This window comes from Macrotis lagotis, chromosome X, assembly GCF_037893015.1.
Source record: "Macrotis lagotis isolate mMagLag1 chromosome X, bilby.v1.9.chrom.fasta, whole genome shotgun sequence".
NCBI classification, from domain to species: domain Eukaryota; kingdom Metazoa; phylum Chordata; class Mammalia; order Peramelemorphia; family Peramelidae; genus Macrotis; species Macrotis lagotis.
This window is the reverse complement of record NC_133666.1, coordinates 698,137,741-698,158,234: the sequence shown is the minus strand read 5'-3', so window position 1 is coordinate 698,158,234 and position 20,494 is coordinate 698,137,741. Positions and strand designations below refer to the sequence as shown.

General features: G+C 53.0%; 1 protein-coding gene across 1 annotated transcript in view; it reads right to left on the bottom strand.

Annotated features, from left to right (window-relative positions):
- Positions 1-173: 173 nt before the first annotated feature.
- The window catches only part of SCARF2 (scavenger receptor class F member 2), a 28,969-nt gene continuing 8,648 nt past the window's right edge, over positions 174-20,494 (bottom strand). Inside the window, exons 3-12 of the mRNA XM_074202294.1 lie at positions 17,418-17,476; positions 17,139-17,240; positions 16,489-17,008; positions 16,160-16,378; positions 15,782-15,910; positions 12,014-12,117; positions 11,580-11,697; positions 11,165-11,280; positions 3,006-3,158; positions 174-2,299 (exon numbers count right to left, since the gene is read on the bottom strand). Coding sequence (XP_074058395.1) covers positions 1,218-2,299; positions 3,006-3,158; positions 11,165-11,280; positions 11,580-11,697; positions 12,014-12,117; positions 15,782-15,910; positions 16,160-16,378; positions 16,489-17,008; positions 17,139-17,240; positions 17,418-17,476 — 2,602 coding nt within the window. The 3' untranslated portion in view covers positions 174-1,217. The remainder of the gene's footprint in view (positions 2,300-3,005; positions 3,159-11,164; positions 11,281-11,579; positions 11,698-12,013; positions 12,118-15,781; positions 15,911-16,159; positions 16,379-16,488; positions 17,009-17,138; positions 17,241-17,417; positions 17,477-20,494) is intronic.

The window sequence follows — 20,494 nt, the reverse complement described above, 5'->3', positions numbered from 1 at the left end:
TTTCACCCAGAGCCAACCTTAAAATTGGGACAAAATAGTGACGGCTAGGTGACGCAGTGAGAGTCAGGAGTGCCTGAGTTCAAATCCGGCCCCAGACACTTAATAATGACCTAGCTGTGTGGCCTTAGGCAAGTCACTTAACCCCATTTGCCTTGCAAAAAAAAAAATTGGTCAAAATCTACCTCCCAGTGGCTCCCTCAGACCCCAGAGGAAGAGAGCCCCTCCTCCATTCAGCTCTTTTGCTGGCTCAGCATCCCCAGGACAGCCCCAGCTCCATCACATCATGCTCCCATGACACATCTTCCAAAAATTGGTACCGGACGGTTCTGACGGGGGTGGGGGGGAGGCAGGACATCACCCAAGCTCAAGAAAGATACATGTTTTTTATTAAGAAAGCTTTTGGCAAAGACCCTCCCTCCCCATGCAGACAGACACACACCTGTGGGAAACCCATCCTGCGGGGGATCTCCACAGGTGGTGCCTGGCTCCCCCAGGAGCTAGCTCATAAATATGCCTTCCCTCTAGATGGGCTCACAGGGATCTCCTCCCATGTCCATTGTGGAGCAGTCAATACCAGCTTGACCACGAGGAAGGCAGGGCTGAGGGCAGGGCTGGCACTGAGCGGGGACAAACAGAGCAGGGGGAGGGGAGGGCCTGGATCTGGCACAAGGCTCTCCTGGCCTCAGGGGCAAGGGTCAAGGTGGGCAGAGGGAAGGAAGCAGCTCCAGGAGCTCAGGAAGGCCAACTCTCCTCCACTAGGTCCAATCAGCTAGGCTGATTGGGGTGCTCCTGATCTTAGGCTAAAAAGAGGTTCTCCTGTTTGAGGCGCTTTCCTGGTTTTGGCCGACAAGACAGACCGGCCAGGGCTCTCCTGACTTTGGCCAATGAGGAGCCAGACAGGTCAGGGCTAGCTAAACAAGGAGGCAGCCCCCGGCAAGGGGTCTCCTGATTTTGAGCACTGCAAAGTCAAGCTGGCCAGGTCTCTCCCGGTTTGGGCCAAAAGCCAGACTGGCCAGGGCTTGCCTGACTCTGCAGGCTGGGCCCAAGCCCCAACCCAGATACAAATTACAGACTACATCAGAGTAACAATGAACTTCCAGAGAGGAAAAATGGGGGATGCTGTTCCTAATAGCCCCTTTGTAGGGCCTGAGGGTGGGGAAGAAGGGGAATGGAGGGGTGCAGGTATGACCCTGGCCTGCCTCCCCCCCCAGCGGTACCTAAGGCGGGGAGGTGACAACCTTGACCTGCTCCCCACTGCCAGCCTCACGGCTCTTTTTCCGGGGTGGTTTCTGGATGGGGGTCTTTTTCCTGGGCACCTCCACCAGGCCAGATGGCTCTTGGCTTCCCGACCTGCCAGTGTCCAACTTCCCGGCTCCGGGCCCGAGGGGGTCTCCAGAGGCAGCCAGGGTCTCCAGACCGGATGCCTGGGGTTTGTGGTGGGCTGGGGAGGTGGAGGGACCAGCCTTTCGGGAGCCAGGCAAGCTGGAACGCTTTGCCTTCTGGGGTGGAGCAGGCTTCTCCCGGTGGACCTGGGGGGCCCCCAGCCCATTCTGTTGAGTACCCACATCTCCCCGGCCGAGGCTCCCAGTCTTTTCCTTGAGCTGCGTGGCCAGGAGCATGGCTGCCTCAGGAGACAGACAGGAGGGCAGTCCCTCAGCTCGGGACCTGTCCCCTGGGCCACCGGTCCCCAATTTCTGTAAGCTGGCATCTGTGGGCTCCGAGCTCCCTGGTCCCCTTTCTCGGGCCCGAGGGAGCCCCTGGGCCAACAATTCCTCACCTCCCCCTGGCCGGCCCTCGGGGACACTGGGGGGCTTCTGGCCCTTATCGAGGCCCCTGGGGCTGCCTGGCTCCTCGCCCCGCCCGCGGAGGCCAGAGGATGTCTCACTGGGGGTCCGTTTCCTTTTGCTCAGGCAGTGGCTGGCATCGAGGGCTTTGCTGGAGGCAGGCAAGGAATTGGACTGCTGGGAATTGTACCTCCCGTGGATCCAGGACACCTTGGGCTTGGTGGAGGGGTCTGGGGGAGGGGGCTTTCTTCTCTCAGGGGAGGGGGACAGGCCCTCGGCCTCAGCCACAGGCTGCTTGGTAAGCCGAGCTACGCGGGCATAGAGGGCTGCTGGTGGCAGCTCCGGGCTGGAAGCCGACCTCTCGCTGTCTGAGGAGCCCAGCGGCACCGTCTCTCGGCTGTCAGCGGCCCTGGAGGGGCACGTGTTGGCATCTTCCCCCTCCTTGGGCCCAGGGACCACGGGCACCTCAGCAGGGTTACCAGGAGACTCTCCCTCCTGACTCTCGGGCACCGATTCTGTGAAGGCAGGAGCAGAATCTTCTTACTTAAAACAGAGATCAGGAGGCGGCTAGGTGGCCCAGTGGATAAAGAACCAGCCCTGGAGTCAGGAGTACCTGGGTTCAAAACCGATCTCAGACACTTAATAATTACCTAGCCGTGTGGCCTTGGGCAAGCCACTTAACCCCATTTGCCTTGCAAAAAAAAAAACAAAAAACAAAAACAGATCTCACAGACCCAAAGGATGATGCACTCTGAAGGCCCTTAGACCATGCAATATCACAACTAGGAAGAGCCTCAGAAGAGGGGATGGCAAGGCTGAGAGGGTCTTAGAAAAGTCTGGCAAGGTTGAGAGAAGACCTAGAATAGGGCATGACAGGGCTAGGAGGGCCTTAGAATAGGGGATGGAAGGGCTGAGAACATGGAATGGCAGGACTGGGAGGGGCTTTAGAACAGGGGATGGCAGGGCTGGGAGGGGCTCTTTAGGGTTTGCAAAGTGTCTTCCATATGTGTTCTCACTGAATCCTCACAACAGTCCTGGGTACAATTATCCTAATTCTACAGATGAGGAAACTGAAGCCAACAGAGAAGTAAGTTAAGGTACTTGCCCAGGGTCCCCCAGCTAGCCAGTGAGGATGTGGACAATCTTGAGCCAGGTGTCCCTTGGGGAGGGGAGACTGAGCTGCCCCCTTGCATGCAGCAAGGCCTCTCCAGCCTCACTTACCTTCGTGGGGCACACAATACACAGGGCCCTCATCTGTGGTGTCAAAGGAGGAGAAGGAAGCCCGAGAAGACCAGGATGGCGAGGGCGGCTCCAGGACAGAGGGCGGCTCCAGGAAGCTGCAGTTTAGGGTGTTCTCTGGGTCATGATGAGCCACTGGGGAGAGAAGGGGGGGGGCGCAGCTGCAGCCTGCCCAGTACACCACACGAGCCCCAGTGGCCCTAGTTCTGCTACTTTAACAGTTTGTAGGGACTGGGATGGTCAGAAGAGGGCCCCAGCTGGGCCCACAGCTGCAGGATGGCCCCGGCCCTGGAGAGACCTCCAAAGAAGGAAACTCTTCATTTGTTTCTTGTTTGGCCCAAAGGCTTAACTTGGACTGTCAGAGACAATCACTTGGTTGGCCAGGCAGCACGTCTTACATATGCCAGGCCCTCTACAAAATGCTAAAACCAAGAGGGCCTGCCCTCGAGAGCCCCGTAGGAAGATGCCAACCAGGGCAAGGTCCAATTTGCAGCTGAAGTTTGAAGCAAGGGACACTAAGAAGGGAAGGGGGAGTCAAGAAAAGGAATGTACTGGGTGAGGGACAGCAGAGAGACTTGTGGAGCTGGACCCGAGCTGTGGAGGGGAGATAGACATAAGAAAATGGGAAAGGAGGCTTGACACACTAAAGGCTGAGGCCAGAGGTAATAGGGAGCCACGGTATTTCTAGTGTCCCACCTCACTCCATCTCAGTACATTGTAAAGATAAGGAAAGAAACCCCTTTCCTGCCAGTGGCCAAAGCCACCATTGACACTGACTGGAGCACCCTGGGGCTCCCAGGGGCCCCTCTCCAGGAACCTCTATCATCACTCAGGAATTCACCTTGAGGAATCCATCCCTCCCTCTCTCCCTTTCTCTCTCCATCTTTCTTTTCGCTCCTCTCCCCCTTCCCCTCCCTCTCTCTCATCTCCCACATCCTTGGCCAAACTTTCATGAAACTCCAAAACAAGCATCTTTATATACTCTTGGAGGGACTAAGAAAAAAATGGTCCAGTTACACTAGAAAGCAGTTGGACCTCGGCCCCAGATCACTAAGCAGGGACATACCTTCCAACTGGCCTACACTCAAAGAGATCAAAGAGGAAAAGACACAAATGTACAAAAATAGCTAAAGGAGCTCCGTGGAAACCAAGAGGGTACCCACCCATCAGTTGAGGAATAGTTGAGCAAGCTGAATCCTATTGGGTTGTAAGAAAGGAGGAAAGCTAGGTGGTGCAGTGGATAGAGCACCAGCCTTGGAGTCAGGAGTACCTGGGTTCAAATCTGACCTCAGACACTTCAGAATTACCTAGATCTGTGACCTTGGGCAAGTCACTTAACCCCATTGCCTTGCAAAAAAGCAAAAAACAAAAAAGAGAATAGAAAGGATGAAGGGCATGATTTTCAGAGAAACCTGGGAAGACTTGTAGGCACTCAAGCCTTTGCATACCTCCAATGATGAAGAAATCACTACCTTAGGATATATGCCATGTTGGGTCAGCTCTCATTGTTGCATTCCATTTAAAGCTGCTTAATTTCCCCCCACTATGCCTATGTTAAACCTCTAGGGCTAAGTCAAACAGGGCTAGTATGTACCCTCAGGGGTCATTTAGCCTGGCCCCTGTCTGAACAAGACAAGACTTTGACATCAAATGAAATTAGGATGTTTCCACAGGAATAGCAGGAAATTCCCACACATGGGTTCAAAAATGGGACCAACCTCACAAATACAAAGTGAGAGAAGCATGGTTAGTCCGGAATTTGACTAAGAAGAAGATCTGGCAGTTAGAATGGACCACAAGTTCCATCTGAATCAACTATGCTCCCAATGTTTACTGTGATTTTGGACTATGGGAGGAAAGGTAGAGATCTTAGGAACTGGGAGATGCCAGCTGCTCTGTCCCCTTCTCCATTCAGATGACCTAGGAGCCTGGGGATCAGTTCTGAGTCCCACAGTTTAGAAAAAACATTGCCAACCTGGAGAGTTTCCAGAGGAGAGTAAGCAAGATGAGGAAGGCTCTGATGTCGAGGACAGTGAGGACACCTGCAGGCTTCTAAGCACCTCCTGGACCTCCCCCCTTGCTCCAGCTCTGCCCAGACACCTCCTCCAGACTGCCCCCAAGATGGTGGGTTGTCGGAGGCTGCCAGCCCCTTCCCCCCATGACACTGAAGTTTTCAAGCCTGGAGGAAGGAGGGGTCAGATTGGGCTCCAGCAAACAGCCTCTGTGGCCGAGAGGACAGCTGCCAGATTGTGACTCCACATCTGGTTCCTGGACCCTTCAGACCCATCCCAGGCTAACTGCAGCTGGGAGAACTCAACCACTTCCTGTGAGGCCCGACAGACTGGGGTGGGGAGAGGGAAGGGAGGTGACAACAGAGGAACAGTGACTGGGAAAAGCCCTCCTGCTCACCCCCAACACACACATACACACACACACACACACACACACACACACACACACACACACACACACACACAGACAGAAATTTCTAAAGCTATATTCCTGTGATGAGGCAGAAACTAGCAGGGGGAGCAAGCCAGGTTGGAATGGCAGAAGGGAGAGGTAGATGGCAGCTGGAAGTTTAACCTGAAAAGAACTGCCAGGAAGCTGGGCATCTTGACTCACACTGGTTAATCAGCTTGCTGGTCCCCAGTTCCTTTCCTTGCCTCAAAAAGAGACATGATCACCCCAGAACCTCTGAAGTGACCCAAGCATTGTCCCATACAGGGACCCACCTGAGCCTGAGGCCCCAAAGAAGTCAGGCTGTCTTTAGTCACATTGGATCACTGTTCTTGCCCAACCAAGTTGGGCTTGTACCAGACCTGCTGGTACTTTTATTGGATTCTCACAGTTCCCTCCTTGGGGCAGACCAGGCCTGTCTCCCCAAACCTCCAGGATTGGGTAGGGGGGGGAGCTTTTTCCCATACCCCCAGGTAAACCAAAGATGAATTCTGGGACATGGGCTTTTTAGACCCATGCCCCACCTAACACACATACACAGGGCAGGAGCTGGGAGACAAGTACCCATCAATGGTCCTGGACCAAAGAAGGCACACCCACTTTGGGGAAGATCAATGCTGAACAGCACGAAGGTCTCCAAGGATCAGGAACCCATTAGCCTTCGCGGAGGTCGATTCCATTCTAATACAGTTCCAGTTATTTAGGAAAATCTTCCCAACACCAAGCCTAAATCTGCCTCTGTGTAATGTCCCCCCTTCCTGACCTGGCAAAGAAAGGTTGGTTTTGTTTATACCTGCCTGTCCCCTGGAAACCCCTGAAGACTCCTATCATGGACCCCCGAGTATTCTCATGACTAACTATCCTCAGTTCCTGACATAACTCTAGGCCTTTCCAAATCCTGCTTGTATTCCTTGGGACATTCTTCAGCTTATCCAGACCTGCAAACATGGCGCCCCCAACAGAACACAATCCTCTGGGCCTTCGGACACATGCAGTCCTCCAGGCTGGGCTCAGTCCAGCAGGAATACCTCCCTTCCTGGGGCTGGACTGGATCCAAGGTTAAGATCATTGGATGGAGGGTTTGTGGTTGGTTTGTTTTTACCATTGGCATATCCTACAGACTTATGTAGAGCTCATAATCTATTTCTGGTACCTAACAATGCCTCCCATCCACTAGCTTGATTTCAGAACCAAAGTTACATTTTCCCAGCAAATTGCCTCTTAGGAGATTCTACCCATGGTCCTAGTCTGTCAAAATTGGGTGGAATCCCTACTGTCATCCAAACAAGGTGGGCACTACTTTCAATTTTTTTATCCTTTGCAGATTTGGCAAATAGTCCATCTATGCTGCTACCCAAATCAATGCCAGAAATGCTCAAGACTCCTTCCCCAGATTGGAGCAGACAGCCCTGGGGCATTGGGACACAGATTCCTGAGGCACTCCACTGGAGACCTGGTCCCTGCTTCCTTTTCTAGATGCTTACTGGTCATCCCTTTAATAATATGTTCTAGAATTTTGCCAAGGAGTAATAGTAATATTTATCCACTACTTTAAGTTCTCTGAAACACGCTGTAGATATAATCCCATTTGATCCTGAGGACAACTCTGGGAGGTAGGGACTATTATCCTATTTTATAATTAAAGAAACGGAGACAAGAAGTCCACATAACCCCAAATGGGGTCACAAAGAGTTGGTCACAACTGAAAATGACTGAACAAAAAAATTGTTCCCTTCTCCCCACCACCACCCTTCCTTCTGTATCTGACTCAAGCTTCAATTCCCCCCTGGTTCTCTTTGTTCTGTCCCTTCAAGTCCAAAGAAGATCTTCCTTGGCAGAGAAGAAAATCAAAGTGAACTGAAGAGTTCTACCATTCTTGCCCTCTGTTACCATCTGTTACCATTGGCCTCCCTCCAAGCAATATCTTTTTCCTCTGTTAATCCCCCTCATTGCTCTTCCTACATTTTGAAAAGAAAAAACAGCAAGCCTTAATTGACCCTCCTTCTCCTGACTCAGTTTATCCCTAACTGTGGCTCTTGGCCCTCTTCTCCAGGCCTGGGTACACCAATAGGTATACACCTCTACTCTTTTCTGACCTTGCTTCTGTCTTCTGCACAAATCACTTTAAACATCTTGTTGGGGGGCAACTAGGTGGCACAGTGGATAGAGCACTGGCCCTGGAGTCAGGAGGAGCTGAGTTCAACTCCAGTCTCAGACACTTAATAATTGCTTAGCTATGTGGCCTTGGGCAAGTCACTTAACCCCATTACCTTGCAAAAACTAAAAAAAAAAACTAAATATAAATATAAAAAAAAACTAAAAATAAATAAAAATAAATATCTTGTTAGATCCATTCCCGGGAACTCACATTGGTCCCTTTAGGCAACCCATCCATTGGAATGGTTTCTCTTCATGACCTCAAGATTTTATTCTTGGGACTGTCCCCTCCTTCCTGATCTGGCCACTCTCACTTTAGGCCACTGCCTATCATTCCTCACAAGCCTTTGAAAGCTACTTTCCTGAAATTCAAGGTCCTCTTCAGACCCTCCCTGGCCTGCCTCAAATACTTCCATGTTCTAGGATAGAATGATCTCAACCCCACTAAACTGTTCTAATGTCTACATCACTAACCAGATGCTCTGTATAGGAAAGAATCAGACCCCAGATAACCTTTTTTTTATATTTTAAAGATTAAAATCATCATTCAGGCCTAACCAAAAAAAAAAAAATGTAGCTTGGAAAAAGCCAAGCATACTCATGTACTGTTGTTGAAAGTGGGAAATGATCCAGCTCCTCTCGATTTCAGTCGGTGATTATGCAAGAGAGTGACTCAATTATCCATACCCTTTGACCTGGCAACTCCACTCCTGGGTATACAGGGCATCCCACCCCAAAGAAGTCAAAGGCAGAAACAATGGTCCCATATAAACCAAAATCATTTCCAAAGCATTTCTGGCATTAGCCAAAGAAAAAGATGAAAACAAAAGTGAGACCCACGGATTAGGAAATGGCTAAAAAAAAACTATGGAACATGAATATGATGAGATATTCTTGTGCCAGAAGAAATGATGAATCACAGAAATTAAGAAAACAAAAGAGGATTTCTATGGACTTATACAGGCAGGCCACAGAAGCAGATCAAAGAGACTAATCTCCACAAGGACTGGGGCCATGTCAATGAAAAGATGGAGCAAAGCAAGCCAGACACAGAAAAATGGAAAAATGACTGAAGCTCCAGGAGGAGACAGCAAAGCATACCCTCCCTCTTATGGCCAGAGGGGTGGGAGACTCCTGGACCAGAATAATGCCTGTACTGGCCCACAGAGGCACTCTACTGAATGGTTTTGCTTAATTGTTTTTCTCTACCACTAGGAAGAGCTCAGTCTGAAGAAGGGAGTGAGGAACTGGCATGGTCAGACCATCGGCACCAAGAAAACTATGTGGGTTTTGCAGATACAGCCTCCATCTAAGTAAAATGCATGCCTATAAGACTCATATGGCCCCAAAGAAAAGTAATTACATCATGACAGAGACCCAACTTGTCATTTCCTTGGTAAAGGAAATTGCCCACCAGGTGAGGGGGCCTCCCTCTATCAATAAGTGCAAGTATTCAAAGAGCTGCCTAGGGCACCAGGGTGAAATGATTTATTAGGGAGACAGAGGCAAGGTTTGAACCCAGGACACTGTGGCCAGCTCCTCCCCACCAAACTATCCACCACTGTGTGAAATAATAACAGATATAAGGCTTCAAAGTGCTCAACCTGGATTATATCAACTGAAACTCATCCCATTACCTATGGGATAGTATTGATGGGTTTTTTCATTGCATTTTGGGGTTCAGTCCCATGGGATTTCATTAGCACCTAAAGATGAAAATCAACTTATGGCTGCCAAAGGGTCTCCTAAACCACATATCTGACTCCCCTAGTCACAAAACTCCAAGGGCTCCTTATCATCTCCAAGATCCAAACAATGCTGCCTCAACCTACCTTTCCAACCCTTCCTTCAAGTACTCTAAGGTGCAGCTCAATTGCCCCAGCTCTCCCTCACCTTTGCCTTTCATAAAGCCTGGTTTCCTACAAAGCTTACTTCCAATTGACCTCCTCTTTGAAGCCCTTCCTGAATCCCCCAGCTTCGAATGTCTCCCCCAAAGGAATAGATTTTGAACTAGCATATGTGAGCATATATTATCTTTCCAGATGGATGGAAAGCTGTTTGTCTTTGGATACTTAGCCCAAAGCAGTGTTCATGTTCACCTTGATTGACTAAATGAGAGCATTCTGGGGCACCAAGAAGTTAAGGGACTCATCTAGGATCTCACATGTGGCCCATATATGTCCAAAGTGAAACTTGAACTCGTGACAATCTGACTACCCTACATGACAATGCCTCTCCTTACATGTATCATTAACCCTATTTAAAAGAACAGGAGAGGGGAACCACTTTTTCTGTCAAAGGCCATTTGGATATTTATAACATCATTCACAGACTATATATATATATATATATATATATATATATATATATATATAGTCAAACATTTAATTAATTTAACATGAATTTATTATTTAATTAGTAAGAATTTAAGTTAATAATAATTAATTTAATAATAATAATAATTTAATCAATTTTACATTTAATCCACCCCTAAAAAGCTCCTAGATTTATTGAATTTTGAGTCCTGCCTGTGGTTGCCTTGTCAGTGCCCGGTCAAATGATTTCCTGGGCTTTATAAGGCCCATGGGTCAAACATTCCCTGATCCTGTAATAGAGGTTTAGAGATTTTGTCCTAGGTCACCCAGCTAGCTAACATCAGGGGAAGGATTCAAATCCAGGTCTCTACGAAACAATTAAAAAATATTAAGTGATCACAGTGTGTTAGGTACTGGAAATTAAGAGACCCCCCCCCTTTCTCCCCCACCCCAGGAGTTTACATTTTAATGAATAAGAAAACTCCTAAATACCAAGGTCCATGGAAGTTATAGAGAGAGTAGATGGGGTTAAGATGAAAGGGAAAGGTCATTGGGGGAGGCAAGAGTCTCAGAAGGTGTCCGGTAGAAGATGGTGTTTGAGCTGGGTCCTAAATTAGGCCAGGGAAACCAGGAGGCAGAGGGAAGGAGGGATGGCATCCCAGCCAGGCCAGCGCCTAGGACACATCGGCTTATGGGCAGGTTCTTTCTGACATCAAGGAGAAAGAAATCTGACTCTGCGTCTTCTACCAAGGTGTCTTGTCCTGCCACCAGACCAGTATGACTCAGGACGAGAGAGTGAGGCTGAGCAAGTTTTGTCTCATTTAAGTCCAATTCACACCAAGTCAAGACATTGCCCGTGATGTCACTGGTCCTTTTTGAAAACCAAGGCCGAGCAACAATCTTGCTCCAGGCCCCTTCTCATATCTAAAGTCAGAAGTCCTCCCACTCTCTTAAATACCCACAGTTCCTTGAAACAGCCCTGCCAAGCCTGGTCTCCAACTCTTTCCCCATTCTGATGGTTTCTCCTGTACCCCTAAGCAACCATACCCAGTTCCAAGAGCGCCCCCCCATCCCCATCATCCTAACATCCCAACTGCAGGAAGGTGTGAATGAAGTTTTGGTCTCCCTGGGCCCTGGCTTTTAATAAGTGTTCATAGATTGCCTGAAAGGGCCTGTTGCTGGTTCCAGGGTGGCAGGCCCCAGTCTTACCCACAACCTTGGGCAGCTTCTGTCTCCTCAGGGGGATCCGGGGCAGCTTCATGCTGATGCGGCTGAAGCGGCCACAGAGACGTTGGGGACTCTTTTTCCTCCTTGGCTGGCAATCCCTGGGACATGAAGGGAGAAACGCTCAGTCTGATGGTAAGCTGGGATGGTCTGGTGAAGACCTGGCCCGGGGAAGAAAGGGCCCCTGCTCTCCCTTATCTGGATTTCAGATCTTGTCAAGAATTTAGAAACCATCCAGTCCAATCCTGTCATTTATAGATGAAGAAACTGAGGCTCACAGAGGAGATGCGATCTGGGAGCCGAGTCCAGATGCTCTGACCCTGAAGACTGGATTCTGTCCATCTGCTCCTGGGTCAGCTGGGAGGAAGGAAGAAAAGAGGTGGACTGGACTTGGACTTACTGGCGGCCAGGGTCCTTGCTCCGGCAGACACAGCAACAGCCCAGCAAAGAGAGAAGCAGGCCCAACAGGAGGATGAGGAGGGCCCCAGCTCCCATCACCCCCTGGCGCTGGTTGGTCTCTGTGGGAAGAGAAGAGATGTGAGAAGCTTAGGGATGGGCCAACTCAACAATCTGGGTTCTTGGGGAGATTCTCTGGTTCCCCTGGGTGGGGGGACCTTACTCTCTCCCAGGAAGGAAACTGAGCTCCATCACTAGCCGAGAGCATCCAAGCAGGCAAGGGTCCTAGTGATGGAGGTCACAACAGGGAAAACTACTGCCATAGGGATTCAAACTCAGGTTCCTGTAAGGCCAAGATCCTCTCCCTGAACAAACTCTCCTGCAGCCTGGACTGAGAAGGGGGTTCCCCACTCCCAGCAGGGTCAGAACCAGGCTCACCCATGTGGCAGGCACCCGTCACCGGATCACATGTATCCTCATGGCAGCTACATGTCTGGGCACAGTCCACTCCATGGTGACCTGGGAGGCATGTCAGGTTACAGCTGCAGGGAGAAGAGGGAGGAGGAAGAGTCTATGAGAAATCCAAGAACCTGAGGGCAGAAGGAGGGAGCAGTCTGGCCTTCCAAAGAGGAGAGTGACTGAGAGGGCCCCAAAGGAGCCACTGGGGTGGCATGGCAGAAGTGGGGGTGGCAGAGGAATAGCAGGGAGGCTGCTGACCACTCCCCTTCCCCATGGTTATCTGTGGCTTGACAGCAGCATCCTAACACACCCCAGAAGGATGGAACCCAATTTAGCTGTGGCCAGTTCAATTTCCTTCTAGAAGGAGAGGTAAGTCACCAGCCAGTTATAGCCAAGTAGGCCTATCCCTTGGACCCAGCAGCTTATCTGTTGGGCCCTGAAAGGAAAAGGGCAGAGAGGAGATCTGATGTAGACCAAGGGAGGGACCAGAAGCCCTGATCCACCAGAAGGGACCGGCCTCCATCAATCACCCTTCTGGCTTCCACTTGGTCTTGGACCCGGTGATGTCAGCCAACCCAAGTTGAAGGTTTGGGATTCATCAGGTCGGCTAGACCCCAGACTAAGAAATGGCCTAGTCAACCCTAGGAAGACACTAATGTCCTAGCCTAGGCACAGTACAGAAGGGAGGAACAGCACCTTGCTATTGGAAGAATTCCCCAGAAGTCACAAAGGAAAGAATGGAGCTGCCAATCAGAGGGCTAGGAAGACCTTAGAAGCCATACTCTCCAACCCGACCCCACCCCTAAACACACATGCACACATGCACTGTACAGCCAGGGAAACTGAGGCCCAGAGATGGAAAGGGACTTGCCCGAAGTCGAACAGCCATAGGCGAGAGGGAGGTCACAGAAGAGAGTGAGGTCACAGGCAGGAACAAGGTCACAGGCGAGAGCTGAGGTCACAGCTAAGGAAAGAGCTCCAGGTCACAAGGGAGACTGGAAGAGGGCTCTACCTCTGGCTGCAGAGCTAGCCTGGCCCTACGCCAAATGCCCCCCCCCAGTCAGTGACCCAGACAAGGAATTGGCAGCTGGTAGGCATTTGCCCACTGTCTTCTGCTCTAGGCCCAGACTGAGCCAGCTGGGAAACAAACATGGCACCCCATCTCAGAGCCAGCCTGGCCCAAGAAAGAGTGATAGTTGTAACAGTAGTAAAGGCAGCTCTAGTAAGAGGACGAGGAGGAGTAACAGTAGCAGTAGTAGTATCAGGAGCAGGGGCTGTGGCAGTAGTAGTAGTAGTGGTAGTAGTGGTAGTAGTAGTAGTAGTAGTGGCGGCAGCAGCAGCAGCAGCAGTAGCAAAAGTAGCAATAACAGCAATAATAGCGGTTGTAGTAACAGTAGCAAATAGTCATCATGGTAATAGTAAGGGGCAATGAGAGAGTCTATGAGGTTCTCAAGGTGCTCTACATGTATTATTTCATTTGAACCTCCAAACAACTCTATGAAGTAGTAAATACAAGTGTGATCCCCATTAGACAGATGGGGAAACTGAGGCTCAGAAAAGAACAGTCATTTGTCTTTTGTTTTGTTTTTGTTTTTGCAAGGCAAGCAAATGGGGTTAAGTGGCTTGCCCAAGGCCACACAGCTTGGTAATTATTTAGTGTCTGAGACTGGATTTGAATTCAGGTCCTCCTGACTCCAGGGCTGGTGCTCTATCCACTGCGCCACCTAGCTGTCCCCCACAATCATTTGTCAAGATCGAAACAAGTCTAGGAAAGGTTGGTGGGGGGTTGAGATCATGAGATTCAACAAAGAGAATTCACTATAAAAAGATTAAAGAACAAGATGATTGGAAAAGAAAAAGGGAAAGATGTGAAAAGTCTTTGTTTTGCCTCATGATCGTTGGAAAGACAACAGCTTTTTAAAGATCTTTTTGCATTAATGAAAAAACCAAGATGCTGATGGAGGGAAAGTTTAGAGTGAGCAAACCCAACAGCTGTAGAAAGAGGTCTCCTGACTCTCCAACGGTCTGGCACATCCAGTGAGGAGAGCTTTGCACTCTGACTTCCTAGCTGTGTGACCCTGGGCAGGTTACTGTACTTCTCTGAGGCTCGGCTCCCTAGGGGGCTCATGAGATGATTCTGGGACTTAGATGAGCTGTTTAGAAAAGCCCTAGCTCCATCCCGGTGATCATTCACCATTCCCCCTGTACTCTCTCCCTTTTTCATCAATCACTGACTCATAGATTTAGGGATAGACAAGGAAAATAGTGGACCATCCTTGGAGGTGCCCAGTTAAACCATGGGATTATAAACCCTCCCCCATATGAAATAAATCTGACCCAAACACAGCAACTGATCTCCATGCATCTGGCAGGCCCACTCCTGTGGGTCAGAATAGTCTTCAGACAGGCCCTCACGCTTAGTCCAGAAGGCCCATTCATCAGAAGAAAGTCCAAAGTCCCTCCCCATAGGCTCCAGGCACAGACTGCTGTTCCCCTGCATCAGTCTCCCCAAAGTGTCTGGACCCTAGCAGCTGCCACACACACGTACCAACCGGGTCAAATGGAGACGTTCCTCAGTGACCAGGAATGTACCTCTGATCACCCAAACAGATATGCCCTCTCCCTCTCTCTTACCGAGCAGACCCAGGATATGCCCCAGATGCAGTTCTGCTTCCACATGGCCAGCCCCAACACTGGCCAAACCAAATTGTACCTGGACTAGCTCTCGGACACAGAATGCCCCCCCCCATAAGGATGGGCAGACCTCCACCCCGGTGACTGGCAGTCAGTACACAGATGGTACTGACCAGAGGCAGATCACCCCCCCTCCCTAGGCAGTGAGCCCCCCCAGGGTTGCTAGATCCCCACAGCTCCTGGCAACAGATCCCCTCCCCAGCCCACCCCCCACAACGTCTAGACACAGGTGCTCAGCTACTTCCCCTCCCGGAGCCCCATGCGCAGGTACGTTCACCATAGTGCCCTCCCACTACTATCGCCATTGTTCCTGGGCCCCTAGGACTAGCCAGACAGAGACCGCCCCAGAGGGTAATCGTTATTAGCATTATTCTAGCTACAAATATCTACTCGGGGGCTGAAAAGTGCTTTATACACAGCATTGTTTTACTTTTACAAATGATGAAGAAACCGAATCCTGGGTTAAGTGACTTGTCCAAGGTCACACAGCCAGCACACTTTTCGGGAAGACCTTTCATTCAGGTCTTCCTATCCTCAACCACTTGTGCCCCCCAATCGCCCAAAGCCCAGCCCCAGTCTCCCTTAGCCTGGCCAGAGCACGCCCCACCGTGGGGTGTCATCGGTTAACATTCCTCAAAAAGACACCGTCTCCAGGCTGAATACAGAGCCCAGGTGTCCCCCCCACACCCGGTACGTGGACAAACCTCCATCCCGCCCCTCACGGAGCCACCCCCTGCCCAGATCGGGCCCAGCCCCGGTGCCCTCAGCCCGGCCCAGCGCGCCCCGGTGCCCTGGCCAGATAGGACCCAGCCCCCGTGCCCTCAGCGCGGCCCAGCACGCCCCGGTGCCCTGCCCAGATGGGACCCAGCCCCGGTGCCCTCAGCCCGGCCCAGAGCCCCCGGTGCCCTGGCCAGATGGGGCCCAGCCCCCGTGCCCTCAGCCCGGCCCAGCGCCCCCGGTGCCCTGGCCAGATCGGGCCCAGGTCCCGGGTGCCCCCTGACCGGATGGGACCCGGCCCGGCCCCCCCACCCAGGCAGGACTCGGGACACTCACTGGGGGCCGTGGGCGCCCGCACTGCACAGGCAGCGCCCGGACTGGAAGTCGCAGCGGCCGCTGCTGCAGTCGCTGCACACGAAGGCGCAGTCTTCGCCGTAAGTCCCATTGCTGCATTTGGTCTCGCACCTGGAGGGGGGGGACCGGGCGACTCAGGGCCGGGGGGGCCTCGGGGAGGTGCCCACCCGACTGGGGGGGGGGCTCTAGGAGCCTAGAGGTGGGGGGGGGGGGGTCCGGCCAAGCCCGAGAACCGGGAGGGAGCGAGTTCCCAAGGGTTGGGGCCCCGAAGGGCCGGCTCTGCGGAGGGCGGACTCAGGGGGTGCTCCCGTGAGGAGAAGAGCGCCCGCCGGGAGGGCAGCGGGCCGGGGGCGGGCTCACCGGTCCCCGATCCAGCCGGCGTTGCAGCGCGTGCACTTGCCGGTGATGTGGTTGCAGGTGTGGCCGTCGCGGCAGGGTGGGCAGCGCTGCCCGCAGCCGTCCCCGTAGAAGCCCGGCCCGCAGGGCTGGTCGCACTTGGTCCCGTTCCAGCCGGCCTCGCAGGTGAGGCAGCGGCCCTCGGCCACGGTGCAGGGCTGCTGGCCCTTGCACTGGCCGCACCTGGGGGCGGGCGGGGAGCTGGGGGGGGGCCGGGGGCCGGCTCCTCCCCTCCCCCCGCCCCGCCCCGCCCCGCCCCACCCCCGCCCCCCCGCCCGCCCGCGGGCACTCACCGGCGGCGGCAGCCCGGGCCGTAGAAGCCGGCGGGGCAGGCCTCCCGGCAGTACTTGCCGCGGTAGCCCGGCTCGCAGGCGCAGGTGCCGTCCAGGGGGCTGCAGCGGCCGCGGTGGCACTGGCAGTAGCGCTCGCAGTGCGGCCCGAAGGTGCGCTCGCGGCACTGGCAGCGGCCGCTGAACTGCTCGCAGGGCGAGCCGTGGCAGGAGCACTGGTTGTTGCAGCTGCGGCCCCACCAGCCGGCGTGGCACAGGCAGGCGCCCGTCTGCGGCTCGCACTGCGACGTCTGGCTGCAGTAGCAGGCGCTGGCGCACTGCGCGCCCCACCAGCCCGGCTCGCAGCGGCACGCGCCGCTCGGGGCCTGGCAGGCGCCGTGCTGGCACAGGCAGGCGTGCTCGCAGCGCGTGCCCCAGCGGTGCGCGTGGCACGTACACTGGCCCGTCACGTCCTCGCACTGGCCGTGCGGGTGGCAGCTGCACAGCTCCTTGCAGTCGGGGCCCCAGAACTGCGGCGGGCACTCTGCCGGGCGGGGGGTGGGGGGCGCTGAGCGGGGCGGGGCGGCTGAGCCCCCCAGCCCCGCCCTAGGCGCCGCCCCGAGCCCCCGCCCTAGGCGCCGCCCCCAGCCCGCTCCCCTCCCCCCCGCACTCACTAGTGTCGCAGGTGGCCCCGAAGTAGCCGTGGCGGCATCGACACTCTCCGGGCCGCACACACACCTCGTTCTCCGAGCACGTGGAGTTCCCCTCACACAGGGCTGTCAACAACGGGGGGCGGGGCCGGGGGGCGTGAAGGACCCCGCTCCCCACCCAGCCACCCCTTTTCCTTTCCAGCCCCGCCGGCTCCCCTTCTCCGAGGCTCCCCGGGGAGCTGGCCACAGCGCCTCCCCACCCAGCTGTGCGCGTGCCGAGGCGGCCGCTGGGGCCCAACTTACCGATGGTGCATTCTTCGCCCTGCTGTCTCCATCCCGTACAGCACGTGAGGACTTGGGAGCTGTGGGGAAGGAAAGGCACGGATTGGGGGACACACTCGGCCCCCCAGGTCTGTCCGGCACCTGGCATTGCATAACGCAGGCACATTCCCGGTCCAGTTGAAATGAGTGCACTAGGGCTGCCCGGGTGCTGGGGGAGAGGCAAGAGAGGAGCCACAGCTGCCACCCAGATGGAAGAAGCCAAAACTATTCTTTCCCCTCCCCCCAATAGTCTATAGAAGTCCCGCCTGACTGACTCTAGGATTCTGTGTTCTCAGTTCCAGAGCCCCGTCCCAGCTCTGCCATCCCCTGTTCTGAGCCCCCCAGCTCTGCCATCCCCTGTTCTGAGCCCCCCAGCTCTGCCATCCCCTGTTCTGAGCCCCCCAGCTCTGCCATTCCCTGTTCTGAGGCCCCTCCCAGCTCTGCCATCCCCTGTTCTGAGCCCCCCAGCTCTGCCATTCCCTGTTCTGAGCCCCCCAGCTCTGCCATCCCCTGTTCTGAGGCCCCTCCCAGCTCTGCCATCCCCTGTCCTGAGCCCCCCAGCTCTGCCATTCCCTGTTCTGAGGCCCCTCCCAGCTCTGCCATCCCCTGTCCTGAGCCCCCCAGCTCTGCCATTCCCTGTTCTGAGGCCCCTCCCAGCTCTGCCATCCCCTGTTCTGAGCCCCCCCCAAGCTCTGCCATCCTCTGTTCTGAGGCCCCTCCCAGCTCTGCCATCACCTGTTCTGAGGCCCCTCCCAGGTCTGTCCGTCTATTTTAAGACCCCTCCCAGCCCAGATAGTCTCTATTCCAAGACCCATCCCCAACTCTGACATCGATGTTCTATCCTGTCCCTTGTATCTCTGCCACTGTATGTTCTAAGCTTCCTTCCAACTCTAAGACCCCTCCCAGCTCTGCTATTTTGTGATCTATGTTCTAAGATCTACCCCTACTTTGATAGTTGGTTTAAGACCTAAACTCCATCCAGCTCTGGGTAGGAATGGGGCCTAAGCAATTACTAATCTTGGAGAGCAGAGGGAAAAGCAGTATTTCTACACCCCAGGGGCCCTCAGGAGGTGCTAACACGGAAGGCAGGAAGGTATTCGCCTTTCACACGCAGGGAAAGAGAAAACTTGAGAACCAGCTAGCTCTTACTGAGACTCCCCCAAAGGAAAGGATCCAAGCTGTTTCTTGGAGCTCCCTAACCTCCAAATATCTCCTGATCAGTTCTCCCATGACTCCCTCCTTTGGACCAAAACACAGAGGGTCCCTGTCAGTAGCTCGGGAGGGAAGACCCAGTCATTAGTGATTCCCATCTTAGCATGATGAAGTTTGCAATTTGTGCTCCACAAAAAGCAACTCGGACACTGGTAGGACAGGCCCCAGCACAGAATCTGGATGGTTGAAGGGCAGCAGGAAGGCTGAGATGGGAGCACAGAGTTCTCCCAGGAGAACACCAGATGCTTCCTAAATCTGCCAGATGACTCTGATTCCTCCTTCACCTTAGAATTCCTCCTCTGCAGTCTGAGGCCCTGGGGTGTCTGCTAAATGAGGTGCCGGGGTGTCCCCAAGAAGTCTTATTCTCATTTTGCTAAAACTGGGCTTTGTAATTACATATCACAGCCTCCTCTCCCTTCCCCTCACCCCTCTAGAGGACATATGGGTACTCATAACCACCTTTTAAGATAATTACCACAGTCATCCACCAGGCCTTCCCATCTCCATTTTATTCTTTTTTTTTTTGTAGGTTTTTGCAAGGTAAATGGGGTTAGGTGGCTTGCCCAAGGCCACACAGCTAGGTAATTTTTAAGTGTCTGAGGTCAGATTTGAACTCAGGTCCTCCTGACTCCAGGACCAGTGCTCTAAGCACTGCACCACCTAGCCGCCCCTCCATTTTATTCTTGCTTCTTTCCAGTGCCCAAATTATTTTCCACACACAAATCCACTCAAAAGTCTTTCCTGGCTCTGTATCACAAGCCATTTAGTTCATGTTAGTTATCTTTTTTTACTCTCCGCTTTGCTCTAAAAAAGCAGGGAGTTTGGCCCCTGGGTATCTCTGAAGTCTTTCTGGCTTGGTGCCTCTCTCTGTCTGCCTTAGGTCTCCCCCATTCACTTACAAGCATCTCAGAAGTCGCTTCTCCCAGGCAATGTATCTAAAGCGATCTGTAAACCCTAAATGCCAGATAAATGCCAGTTGTGGGTATTTTTCCTGACTACACTGTGGGCTCCATGGAGAGTGTCAGATCAAAATTTTCTATCTCCCATCTCTACAGCAAGTGATTTATTGAGGGAACACAGCACTGTGCTTATTTTATCCTCAATGGCCCTGGCAGATCATGGGGACAGAAATGAGTCATGACCATTTTACAGTCAGGGAAACTGAGGCTTGGATGGCGGTTTACCCAAGGGTACAACTTCAGGAATTGGCCCCAGAGCTGTAGCCCGAGCAGGGCAGCTCTCTACTTGGAAGAGTTCTAGTAAAGCAGTTCTCCTTAAACAACTAAGGGGGAATAAGATTGGTTTAAGATAATAAATATAAATTAAAAAGTAAATGAATTGCCAAATAAATAAATGAGATAATAATGAGTAGTTAAGCTGAGAAGCTAGCAGCAGGGCTTCTCCTCCCCAGTCGCTGGGACAGGCACCCCATGGTCTAAGATCCCCTAGACCTAGGACTCTGTTCCAGGGTCACTTTCATCATGGAGTTTGGTGGCCAAAGATGCTTCTTTCTCAGCTCTGCACTAGAAAAGCCAGTTTTGTCTCTATTTGAACCTAGCTCTCTTGATTTCCATCCTAAGATTAATTTCCATTTGGCTCTTTAGTGGCTCCAGGAATTGAGAGGCAGGAATAAATGACAGAAGGCAGTCCTCAGGGGCTCCTAGACCCTGCTTCCTCTCTGCATTGCCCAGGAACAAATGAGGTGCTCATTGGACCCATTCAAAAGCATTTTGAAAACGTCCTGCTTTGCCACCAAGAAGGTACAGGCCAATTTCAAAAGGCAACTGGAATGTTCTGGAAGGCACCAGATGAGGTCTGAGAAAAGGCAGAAATAAAGCCCCAGCCTG